The sequence below is a fragment of the Oncorhynchus nerka genome, linkage group LG13, assembly GCF_034236695.1.
Source record: "Oncorhynchus nerka isolate Pitt River linkage group LG13, Oner_Uvic_2.0, whole genome shotgun sequence".
NCBI classification, from domain to species: Eukaryota; Metazoa; Chordata; class Actinopteri; order Salmoniformes; family Salmonidae; genus Oncorhynchus; species Oncorhynchus nerka.
The window spans coordinates 88,541,398-88,553,623 of record NC_088408.1 but is presented as its reverse complement, the minus strand read 5'-3'; the positions used below and the strand labels follow the sequence as shown (position 1 = coordinate 88,553,623).

Sequence of the window (12,226 nt, the reverse complement as noted above, 5' to 3'; positions counted from 1 at the left end):
TGTACAAAGCTGTCATCAAGACAAAAGGGTGGCTACTTTGGATATTCTCAAATATATTTTGATTTGTTTAACACTTTTTGCTTCCATGCGTTATTTCATATTTTTGATGTAGAAACAATGTACAAAATAGTAAAAATAAAGAAAAACCCTGGGGTGTTCAAACTTGACTGGTGCGGAACTAACAAACTGTTGGTGATGTAGGCTGAAAAGTGTACAGAAAGTAAAATGTGAAAAGACAAATGAGAACAAAAGATTGAAATGTGTTTTAATAACTTTAAAAATTTATTCAGTTTCAGTGCTTCCATTTAAAAATAAATAGATGGTATGATCTCAAAGAAATAGTCAAATGAACAGGGATGGGAAGTACACACACAAATAGTGATTCATGAATATATAATATTTTAGTAGACAAAAACATTAACATACAAAATATCTATAAAAAAATAAATCAAATGCAGAAAATTATAATCAAGTACTCTATATATTTTTGGAGACGGCAGTATTAGTGAAGGAAGGATGTTATTTTAGTTGACTGGTCACCCATTCTTAAATCTTAGTGTTTGGTTTTAGTTCAGGAAAGGTTTCTCAGTTTGGAGTGCACATGAGTTCAGTTATGAAAAATATACCATCTTCCTTCTGCAATACATTTTCAATGCCCTTTTAAAGTTGAATTCCACTTTCTGTAATCAGTGAGTAAAGTGCACGTGCAACACTTAGTTGTTCTTGAGGCCAACATACGGTATCTAATAATAAGCACTTGGACAGAGAGAGAAAAATAAAATGGTGGCAGTGTTTGTTGACACCTTTCAGGAATGTTCTTTAATGTCGGTCGGTAGGTAAATAACTAGACCACAGTCCCACAGAGTGACCTATTATGAATATATTAAATACTGTCATTCAAACCGGTTACAGCAGAACACACACACTCTTCAGAACAAGAGCATGCAGCCCTCTGGGGGAGGGGAGAAAAGTTGGCTTAGCAGGGTTGTGGTCAATTTCATCAATTCAGGAAGTAAACAAAAATACAAATTTAATTTTACTTCCTGAGCTGATTGAATTGAAATGACCCCACCCATGGTGGGTAGCATGTTCACTCATGTGGTAGAAGGGAGGTGGTACATTGCATGATAAAAGCCTTTGAAACGTGATGAGTGGAGTGCACCTTTATACAGGAAGTAGTGCCTAGTGGAGAGAAATGACTAGCTCTAGCTAGCTAACGTACGCCATACCGATTCATGTAATGTTATGATAACACATCAGCGCCGATTACTGTATAACCAACCACAGTTTTCCATTAAAAAAATAACAAAAACGTACAAAATAAGCATCATGACAATTTCGAAGAGTACCCAAGCCTATTGTTCCCCGCATGTCTTTACCCCCTCGTTTAAAGGCCTGAAGGAGACTAGATGAGTAGTTTAAAAACAATCGCCACCATTCTACATCCCAGATAGACAGTGCTACGACGGGCTGCACTGCGCAAGTTTAGAAGAGTTTGAATAAATAGACAGTTGATAGTAGCAGTATGATGCTTGTAGAAGGCCAGTGGATGGTCTGGGAGCCCAGTAACAAACAGGAGACAGTTCAGAGCAGCACATTGGACAGAGAGAACGGGAGAGGCAAAGTTGGCAATGCTTGTCTGGTAGCTAGTTATACTGGAGATTGATTTGTTTCAGAATACTGGTCCTAGAAGTCCTAAAAGAATGTAAGCTGGTCATCTCAGGTCAGATTTTGAAGTGGAGAGATTGAGAACCACCTACCCCCTCCAACAAGAGAGAGGAGGATGGGGGGTTTGAATGGGTCATAGTGTGAGAGAACCACCCACCCACTCAAATGGACTCAAACAAGAGAGGGAAGCCATAGCGTATTTTGCTGCAGCGGAGCTCAACCATTTCAGTGACAAAACAATAAATACTTCAAGTAAAAAGACATCCACCACATGAAAAAATGACACGTTTCTCTTAGTCTTTAGAAAAACAGAACCAAATGAATCCATCAACGAACAACCTGAACAGAACACATGGAGATCCCGACAGATGACAATGTCACTGGCAGGCCACCAGTACATGTATCCATTGATACATGCCCCCACAGTGTGAACTGAAGGAGCCACGTGTCTGGCCATCCTTGATAGAGGGGGAGTTTCATTGGCTGTGGACGTCAATGCAGTCTATCCAGCAGAGCATGGTGGAATGGACCCTAGGAGGGGTTCCCCAGGGTGAGTTCCAGGGGCCTCCCCAGATTATTTCCCGCTCTTCTTTGGCACAGTGGTTCTTTTGGCCTGCCACAGGTGGTTGTGGATGGTGATGGCGTCTATGCTAACCGACACGGTCTTAGCGGGGATGACAGTGAACTGCTTGCGGTCCGAGCTGTACTTGTAAAGCTTGTCGATCATCTTCTTGCTAATGCTCTTGGGGCCCGTGCCGGTCAGCTTGAGGATCTCCTCCGTGTCTGGGAAGTAGGAGTAGACCCCCCGGAACTGGCAGCCCCCATCCCTGAACAGGATCATCAGGTGGTGTGCATCTACTCTCTCCAGCTCCTGGGATCAGACAGAGGAGGAGTCAGATAGAGGGGTGGGGGGGGGTTACCACTGGTTCTGGAGTGCTTGGTAATAGCATTTAACAGTACAACTTGTGGAATATACACCAGTTGGAATGAGATTTTAACCAATCAGCATTCAGGATTAGAACCACCTGATTTATAATCGTATTTAACAGTAAGATGATAATTCACCTCTAGAAGGGTGTTCTTCTGGGGTTCGTTGACTTTGCCAGCGAGGCAGCAATGGGAGATGGCATTGAAGATAATTGGCTTGTTGGACTTGGAACTGGGCTCCCTGAACAGCTTGGGACCTGAGGACAGTGGAAAGACAGGTCTTAACGTTAGATGTTAACATACACGGAGACACGAGGAGAAAGTGAGCAGCGCAATGGTTTAATGGGAACATTATAGAGGCGTGTAATAGCTTGATATGCTAAAGGTGGTGGCTTGTACTGACCAGTGTATTCTGCCATGGAGGTGATGGAAGACGCAGTGGATCCGTTGTCCCAGTCTCTGTCAGTGTTCCGACTGGCGTTCCGACTCAGGCCTGGGAACGACTCCACAGACTCACCCCTGGCAACGGACAGCAGAGAAAACAAGAGGTTTTAAAATGTCACACAGAGAAAACACACTTTTTTTAAACTCACAACCACCCACACATTGGGGTTACTTACCGTTGGGAGCCAGGCACTCCAGAGTTGACGCTGTCTGCCTCAGCGGTGGCCAGGGAGAGACTGGAGCCTGACTGGACACTGCTCAGGTTGTCAGCTACAGAGAACCAAAACAGACGCTGTCTTAGTGTAGCTAACCTCTTCCCACTACGCTACTATCGTCACACACAGAAATGCATGACCGCAATATGTGCAATATTGTCTCAATGATAATTGGGATGAATAAAATGTGGCCTAGATGAAGGAGAACCAGTGTCAGCAGGGTTTTTCCTCCAGCCCAGCTGGATCAGATCTGTTAGTTCAGCAGTGGAGTAAAAGTCCCTCTGGGACCCCAGTTAGAAACCCCTGGACTAGAAAGGTGTTTCTTACGTGTGGAAGAAGAGCCCTTGGAGGAGGTGTCGCTAGAGATCTCCTCTCTGCTGAACGCAGACTTGGGTCTGTGAGTCTGGTGAGTGAGTTTCTTGGGCTTGGTCTTAGCAGTCTTGGGTTTGGCGGGGCTGCCCAGGCCCTGTTCCTCCATCAGCTCCTGCTGCTTCCTCCTCAGGTACTGCTCCTTGATGAGCTCCCTACGGGCCTTCTCCTCCTCCTTCCTCATCCGGTCCTCCTCCGCCTTCCGCCTGGGGGGAGACAGACCATAGGCTCAACAACGGCTGCATTTGAATAGACGGAGTCACAATGTATTTAAAATGAATCTCAAGTGTCAACACACTTTAGAAGGTCCTGTGTTAGAATATTCTCTAACGCAGGGCAGAAGAGGAATGCCGTTGCTCTTGTCTGCGTTTTCAATGAGTCAATATTCAAGGTAAATAGAAGACACACTAATGTTCCAAACGTGTGACTATTGTGGGAGGGTTGTGGTGGTGTTGCTGTTGCAGTAGTGCTTGGACATGGTCTTATCCTACCTGAACAGTATGTATTGTCTAACAGACCGTTTTGATTTGGTTGTAGAGGCAATGTTGGTTACCTGGCCTCTTCCCGTTTCTGTTCAGTCTCAGCCTCCAGCTGCATTTTTCGTAGCCGCATCTCCTCAGCCTTCTTCTGCTGCCTTATGAGAAAAGCTGCTCTCTTCTTAGCCAGTTCATCCTCTGCCTTCTGTTCATCCTGCAGCATAAAAAGTAACACTTGATCAATACTGGTATCAATTTTCTCAATTCATTGTAATACAACTTCATTTATGCCAAATGATTGCCTGCTGTGTGTCCTCCCCTCGTCTCCTGCCCATTTTCTACATTAGTGGCTAGTAACTTTCGTTTTTTTCAGTAATGGAGAATTTCATACTATTCCTTCCAAGACAATTTTGTACAACTATAAAAACAAATGTAATTTCTTCCCCTGTCCTGTTTGCGGTCATTGAATTTGGTGCATCTTGTCTATATATACACACACACAATGTAAAAAGAAAACATTTCAGATGTACCTTGAAGAAGAATCCCAGGCCAGACTTCTGTTCCCCTTCCTCCCCATCCATGGTGCTGTCCTGCCCCCCGTCTCCCTCCATCTCCTCTGGGTCCTTCAGGTCTGACAGGTCCACCTCGATCAGGGGGGCTTTGCTCCTCGACACTTCCTCCAAGGGGATGTTCTCCTTCCCCGAGCCGTCGGAGGAGTTCAGCTCCCCCTCCCTCAGGGTACTGGACAGGCACGGCTCAAAGGACACTTCTGGGGTGACGACCACTGGTTCGATATGGGCCGCTGTGCGCAGGTTAGCCTCGTCGTGGAGCCTGAAGGTGGCACGACGTCCAGGCTTGTCCTGCCCACTGATTGTCTCTCCACCTGCGGGGGGGGGTTTGGAGCTGACGTCGGGGTGGTCCGCTCTGGGGGACCTGCTCCCAGGAAACTGCCTCAGGTGAGGCAGGGTCTCCAGGCTGTGGGGGGGGGTGATAGCCCTGCTTGATGCCAGGCCCGGCCTGCCGTGCTCTTTGGCCAGCTTCAGCTCTGAGGTCTTGGTCCTGGGGCCACGGGCCGAACTCAGCTTGGGGGGTTTCCTGGATGGAGCGGTGCCGGAGGTTGGTGCGCCGCTGCCCAAATCCACAAAGTGAACGGCAGGTCGGGCCTTGGGTTCAGATCCGCTGGTCTTCTCATTGACTGAGCAGGGAGACGGGACCCTGGGAGGGGACTGTACGTTCTGTTTCATCAGCAGGTCCTGCTGGAGGGAAAGATGCATCATCTGCTGCTGGATGCTGCCGATGGCGTCATTCAGCATCTCAATGGAGCGGTTACACTCATCCAAGTCCAGCTCTTCATCCAGCAGCAGACCAGGACTACAGCTGGCCTTCTTGTCCACCGTCTCTAAGGCATCTGGGTCCGGCGAGGTGGCAGACTCAGTCTCTGTGGCCCCTCTCAGAGCGTCCATGCAAGAGTCGTCCTTTGAACTTCCCCCTTTGTCCCCATTGAGTTCTTCTTTGCAGTAGTTTGTTTTGAGCGGGTGGGGCAGGGTGTCGCTCTTGCCCTTCTTGACAATGTGCAGAAAGGCAGCCTTGCCCAGCTTCTGTCTCTGCCTGGCTGACAGCATCTCCATCTTCTTCTTCTGGTGCTCAATGGCCTTCCTCTTCTCCTCTAGCTGCATGTGGAGCTGAACCAGCTCAGAAGCCAGCATGTTGGTCCCCCCGTCTCCCCGCCCCCCCTGGGGCATGGAGGGGCTCTGGTCCATCTTCAGCCTCCGGGAGGTGGGCAGGGACAGGGGCCCGCTGCACTCAGAGCCATCCGGGGTGGTCCTTTGGGAGCTGGAGGCACTGGTTCGCAGGTCCTGGTTGCTGCCAAAGCGCTGCTGGGCCTTGCGCTCAGCGAAGCTGGTCATGCGTACGCTGCCGCTGGCTAGGCTGCTGGCCTGGGAGTGGGTGCTGAGACAGGGGCTCGAGCGACCGCTACTACAATCATCCCCTTTGTCCTTGTCCCTCTTTTCTTTCACCTTCAGGTCCTCCATAAGCTTGGCTGACTCCTCCTCCTCGTCAAAGGTCTTCCTAGGCCTAGTTGGGTCCTTCGTGGTGAGGGCTTCATCAAGGTCTTCATCATGAGCCTCGTCCAGGTCTGGCTCATGCCAAGGCTTCTGGTCTTCGCTGTCAGAGTGGAGGTAGAAGCCACCTGCTGGAACTCTGGAGTCGGGGTCCACACTGCTTGTGTCCATGGGATTGAAGGCCCCCTGTCCCTGGAGTGGCCCAGCCAGTGAGATCTCAGTAGACAAGTCAAACTCCCCACTAGAGGTGGGAGTGTAGGTCCGGTTTAGGGTGGTAGGGGTTTTCCTCCTGGCCGACGCCACAAGTTCAGGTCCCCCTTCTACTCTCCGGATAGAACCCCCTCCCCGCGATTGACCCACCTCCCCGCTCTCCTCCTCCTTGTTCAGGTATACAGACTTCTCTTTCGTCGATTTCAACACAGCAGGCATCAGAGGTTCTAAATAAGAACAATCCTTGGGCTCGGCCCCAGCAGTTTGCTGCGTCACCTCTCCCTGACTGGGAAGAGAGGCTGACGTGTCTGTCCTCATCACGGCCACAAGTGCCTCCTCCATATTGACGTTTCCCAGAAGGCCGTGACCGTTGACTCGGCGGGGGGCGGGGCTGACAGGGGCACGGCCTACCTGGGCGTGGCCCTGGGGGGTGAGAACCTGGTGTTTGGGGGTGAGGTTGGCTATGTTAGAGGCCAGACTGTCTTTACTGATGGAGCGGGCCAGACTCACACTGTCACCAGAGGCAATGTCAGCATCGCTGTCAGTGGCTGAGATGCCAAACGTGTACGGGTTGAGCGTAGACGTCGGCCTAGAAAAAGAGGGGAAGAAGTGAGATGCACAACATTGGACATCAAGAAGAAAAGGGTTTGTTTTAATTACAAAATGACAGATTTTTGTGAAATATCCCCCAATTAGTCACCCAAATCTCTGAAACATGCATTGATTGAACATTTCAGAGCAAGAAGGGAGGTCAGTGTTATTCTCATACTACACCTCTGTCTCCTGTCAGACCAGGCCTGCACTGAGCCTCGTGGATGTTTGTTCTCCAAGGAGTTGGAGCGGTTTCTGATGCCTAGATACACAGACAACATAGATCACACAGCTACCTACAATGCAGACCAGAAAAGCCATCTCTTGAAATATGAGCTGTAATAATACTCCACTATAATAAAAACTACACAGCCATCAGAAAGGGCTCAATGTAACTTGTATAAAGCTATGGATAGTTTTTAGTAGTCTTCTATAGTAAATGATAACTGTGGTGTTGTGTAGTGCCCTCACCTGATCTGTCCTCTCCCTGCTGCTGTCTCTGCCTTAGGGGGAGGAGTGGGTGGGAGGGGCTGAAGGCTTCCCCAGGACCTCCCTTGTTACTGAAAATAATCAAAACGGCACAAACCACTTAGATTACCTACCAAATCCACAATAATCTTTTAGCAGTACCTGCAAAGATGGATCATGAATGTTGACTGCTACGGATATCTCTAAGCAGCAGATCAAATTCAAATTCCATCTTTGCAGGATATATTTTATCCAGGCTGTGTGAATGCATTCAGTAGGTCTTAATATATTATTTCTTGGCAAATGTTAATTCATTCAGAAGGTCTTAAGTACCAACACAGTATAAGGGATTAGCCCCTCTTACACCTTTAGTAAAGCAGATTGACCCCACATTCTCTACACTATCAGTCTCGTATTCTCACAGGGAATCACTGGAGATATTATTGCTTGCATTTAAGAATCATAAGAAGTACGAACTAAGTGTTTTCTTCATAACCACAGACCTTACAGGCACACAACCAGTCAGTTGACATTATGACCTTTGCCCATCTGACCTACAGCTACTCTTTGACCATCCCTCTGAACAACCAGCACATGATAAGCAATGGTCTCTGAAATGGTGGTGGTATTACAAAGCTATCCATTTATTTGGCTGGATGTACTGTGAAACATCAATTCATTAACATTGATAAACACAGTGTTGGACAAAGCAAAAGGTAGAAAGTGGTGGGCTGGAAACAAAGAGGTGAGAGAATTGAGTATCAACACTAGCATTAGATCTCTACACTCAATCTCTTCATCCCTGTCTAGCTAACTAGGAGATACATAAACAGGTTGATGAAATGAGAAGGGTGGGTGGACAGAGAGAAATGAACTTACAGGGGGTCAGAGCCTTCAGCAGGGTACAGGGAGTACCTGCCATCAGGGCTGCTCTGGGCAGAAACAGACAGCGAGGCCTCTGGGATGCCAGGGGTAACCTGAAAGCTGCGCTTGGTGGCGTTGGAGATGGGCACTGAGGGGCGGGCACTCTTCGGCTGAGCCATGGCTCGGGCTGTTGTGAGAGAAGTGGAGAGGTGTCAATCAAAACAGAGGTGGGTAAGAGGTGGAGAATAATGTAACTAGTGTACTTAAAACTGATCATCCTACCGATCCTCAACTTCGGCGATGTCGTTTACAAAATAGCCTCCAACACTCTACTCAACAAATTGGATGCAGTCCATCACAGTGCCATCCGTTTTGTCACCAAAGCCCCATATACTACCCACCACTGCAACCTGTACACACTCATTGGCTGACCCGTACTTCATACTCGTCGCCAAACCTACTGGCTCCAGGTCATCGACAAGTCTTCGATAGGTAAAGCCCCATCTTATCTCAGCTCACTGGTCACCATAGCAGCACCCAACCGTAGCACGCGCTCCAGCAGGTATATCTCACTGGTCATCCCCAAAGCCAAATCCTTCTTTGGCCGCCTTTCCTTCCAGTTCTCTGCTGCCAATGACTTGAACGAACTGCAAAAATCACTGAAGCTGGAGACACTCCCTCACTAGCTTTAAGCACCAGCAGTCAGAGCAGCCCACAGATCACTGGACCTGTACATAGCCCATCTGTAAATAGCCCATCCAACTACCTCATCCCCATACTGCATTTATTTATCTTGCTCCGTTGCACCCCAGTATCTCTGCACATTATCACTCCAGCGTTTAATTGGTATATTGTAATTACTTCGCCACCATGGCCTATTTATTGCCTTACCGCCCTTATCTTACCTCATTTGCACTCACTGTATATATACTTTTTCTACTGTATGTTTGTTTATTCCATGTGTAACTCTGTGTTGTTGTATGTGTTGAACTGCTTTGCTTTATCTTGGCCAGGTCACAGTTGTAAATAAGAACTTGTTCTCAACTGGCCTACCTGGTTAAATAAAGGTGTTCTCAACTAGCCTACCTGGTTAAATAAAGGTGTTCTCAACTAGCCTACCTGGTTAAATAAAGGTGTTCTCAACTAGCCTACTTGGTTAAATAAAGGTGTTCTCAACTAGCCTACCTGGTTAAATAAAGGTGTTCTCAACTAGCCTACCTGGTTAAATAAAGGTGTTCTCAACTAGCCTACCTGGTTAAATAAAGGTGTTCTCAACTAGCCTACTTGGTTAAATAAAGGTGTTCTCAACTAGCCTACCTGGTTAAATAAAGGTGAAATAAATACAAATATACAAAACTGCAGCTGCCTATTTTAACTTCCTTTCAAGTTCATCCAAAATCAATTGTATTATTATTATCAGCTAAATTTAAACACTATATATTAGACTATTGACATTGAAATGTCATTGGAAGAAATGAAAATAAAGACACTCCAGTTGAACCACATGTTCTGTAAGGAGGTCCTAAAGTACTCCTTTTCCCTGTCCTGCCTGTCCTGATTTGTTGATCCATCCCATTCAGACCACAACACACCCATAGAGATGATCCTCACCATCTCTGAACTCCTCCATCCTGGGTTGGACAAACTCTGGCTTGACGGTCTCAAACCACCAGAAGAGCTCAGCGATGAACACCATCACATTGTGCTGAGTAGTGAAAACAAGAACCACGTTAGAGAAACTCAACTACAATGACATACAACACGTTACCAAAACCATTAATGCATCAAGTGCTTCCTTAGAAACACAGAAAAACAAAATCCTCAAAGTTAGTGACGGGGAAAAACACACAGCTACAGTGAAAAACACACAGCTACAGTGAAAAACACAGCTACAGTGAAAAACACAGTGAAAAACACAGTGAAAAACACAGCTACAGTGAAAAACACAGTGAAAAAAACACAGTGAAAAACACAGCTACAGGGAAAAACACAGGGAAAAACACAGTGAAAAACACAGGGAAAAACACAGGGAAAAACACAGGGAAAAACACAGCTACAGTGAAAAACACAGTGAAAAAAACACAGTGAAAAACACAGCTACAGGGAAAAACACAGGGAAAAACACAGGGAAAAACACAGTGAAAAACACAGTGAAAAACACAGCTACAGTGAAAAACACAGTGAAAAAAACACAGTGAAAAACACAGCTACAGGGAAAAACACAGGGAAAAACACAGTGAAAAACACAGCTACAGGGAAAAACACAGGGAAAAACACAGTGAAAAACACAGGGAAAAACACAGTGAAAAACACAGCTACAGTGAAAAACACAGTGAAAAAAACACAGTGAAAAACACAGCTACAGGGAAAAACACAGGGAAAAACACAGTGAAAAACACAGTGAAAAACACAGCTACAGTGAAAAACACAGTGAAAAAAACACAGTGAAAAACACAGCTACAGGGAAAAACACAGGGAAAAACACAGCTACAGGGAAAAACACACAGCTACAGGGAAAAACACAGCTACAGGGAAAAACACAGCTACAGGGACGACAAATACCAAAGGACTTATTTACCTTGAGAACCAGTGGAGAGTAGAGCATGTCTTCCATGGTTAGGTAGAAGCTCTTGTTGAGATATTCATTTGAGAATTGCTTGAGCAGTTGGATGTTGTACAGACTGTCAGCTATGGAGGTCACCTCCTTCAGACAGATATCTGATACAGAGGTCAAAAAGGTCAGGATGGAGCTCATTGACCTGATGTTTAGTAATGTCACATGCAATCCTCCTTGGCAGTCAGGGCACAACACATATTTAATGTCTAATGTCCACAACATGGATCTGGAGTAGAGCTCAATGGACCATTTCAATTACAAAACAGGTTAAAGACATGATTTTACTAATTGTTTGAGGTCAGACAAAATTTGGGATTCCTGACCAATCAGGGAGAAAAAAGGATAGATTTAACATCTAATGATGAAACCCCAGTTTGTTGAGGACAGATGTCGTCCCATGATGTACCGTGGAGCTTCATGTGGTCGGGGCAGTAATAGTGGACCACGGTGAGGAGGGCGGCGCCGTCACACACGTCCCTCATCAGATCCTCCAGCAGGGGGAAGAAGGGCAGCTGGCGGCCCGAGGCGTGCTCCCTGCGGTACCTCACCTGACCACCAGGGGAAGGGAGCGAGTCAGAGGGGAATACAAAGAGATAAGGCTGGCTTATTAGGCTCCAATCCAGAGGAGAATGACTGCCCTCTCTCACTTAAACCAATAAATTCAAGGCCGACCACAGTACTGCAGACATTTTTTGCAGAAAATGTTCCCCCATTACAATGATGGAGAAAATGGCAAACCGTGGACAATCTTCATGTAAATAAATACATTTTCAAAGACAATCATGGTACCAATAACTGCTTCTATTACACCAGATGTTCTTGAACAGATTATAATAAAAATCACACACATAAGAAGTATAATTGAGTTGCTAATGGCAGCCTGCAGTACCCCGGTCAGACTTCAACTTGAGATATTCAATGAGGGGGCAGCACTGAGCTAGTCAGCAACGTCACTTCCTGGAGTAGCTCAAACCGCAAACACATGTCTACAAAAACCTCCAATATGATACGTCATCTTAACAGACTCCCTTGGCTTCAAATGCGCTATCGAGTCTTCACATGTGTATGAATGTGTCACGTGATCCATGGCTTTGTCCAGTCATATACACAGTCATGGCCTACATCATATAGCCTAGTGCTTATTCAGTAGAAGGCAACGTTTAGAACAGGGGTGGGCAAACTTTTTGACTCATGGGCCACAATGGGTTCTAAAATTTGACAGAGGGGCCGGGCCAGGAGCATTTGGAGGGAGTGTTTGGGCCTGATATACTAAAGCATTAAATGTAGTGTGTGCAAACCTCATAGCACAGTAAG

The 12,226-nt window shown here is 46.5% G+C and overlaps 1 protein-coding gene across 2 annotated transcripts in view; it reads right to left on the bottom strand.

Annotated features, from left to right (window-relative positions):
- Positions 1–259: 259 nt before the first annotated feature.
- LOC115121349 (calmodulin-regulated spectrin-associated protein 1-B-like) overlaps positions 260–12,226 on the bottom strand; it is a 35,594-nt gene continuing 23,627 nt past the window's right edge. For both annotated transcript variants that reach the window (XM_029650407.2, XM_029650408.2), the window contains 13 exons: positions 11,319–11,460; positions 10,874–11,013; positions 9,907–10,000; positions 8,311–8,482; positions 7,435–7,523; positions 7,147–7,225; positions 4,630–6,961; positions 4,177–4,313; positions 3,582–3,829; positions 3,216–3,309; positions 2,999–3,114; positions 2,734–2,852; positions 260–2,539 (listed from right to left, as the gene is read on the bottom strand). In XM_029650407.2, coding sequence (XP_029506267.1) covers positions 2,243–2,539; positions 2,734–2,852; positions 2,999–3,114; positions 3,216–3,309; positions 3,582–3,829; positions 4,177–4,313; positions 4,630–6,961; positions 7,147–7,225; positions 7,435–7,523; positions 8,311–8,482; positions 9,907–10,000; positions 10,874–11,013; positions 11,319–11,460 — 4,059 coding nt within the window. In that variant the 3' untranslated portion in view covers positions 260–2,242. The remainder of the gene's footprint in view (positions 2,540–2,733; positions 2,853–2,998; positions 3,115–3,215; positions 3,310–3,581; positions 3,830–4,176; positions 4,314–4,629; positions 6,962–7,146; positions 7,226–7,434; positions 7,524–8,310; positions 8,483–9,906; positions 10,001–10,873; positions 11,014–11,318; positions 11,461–12,226) is intronic.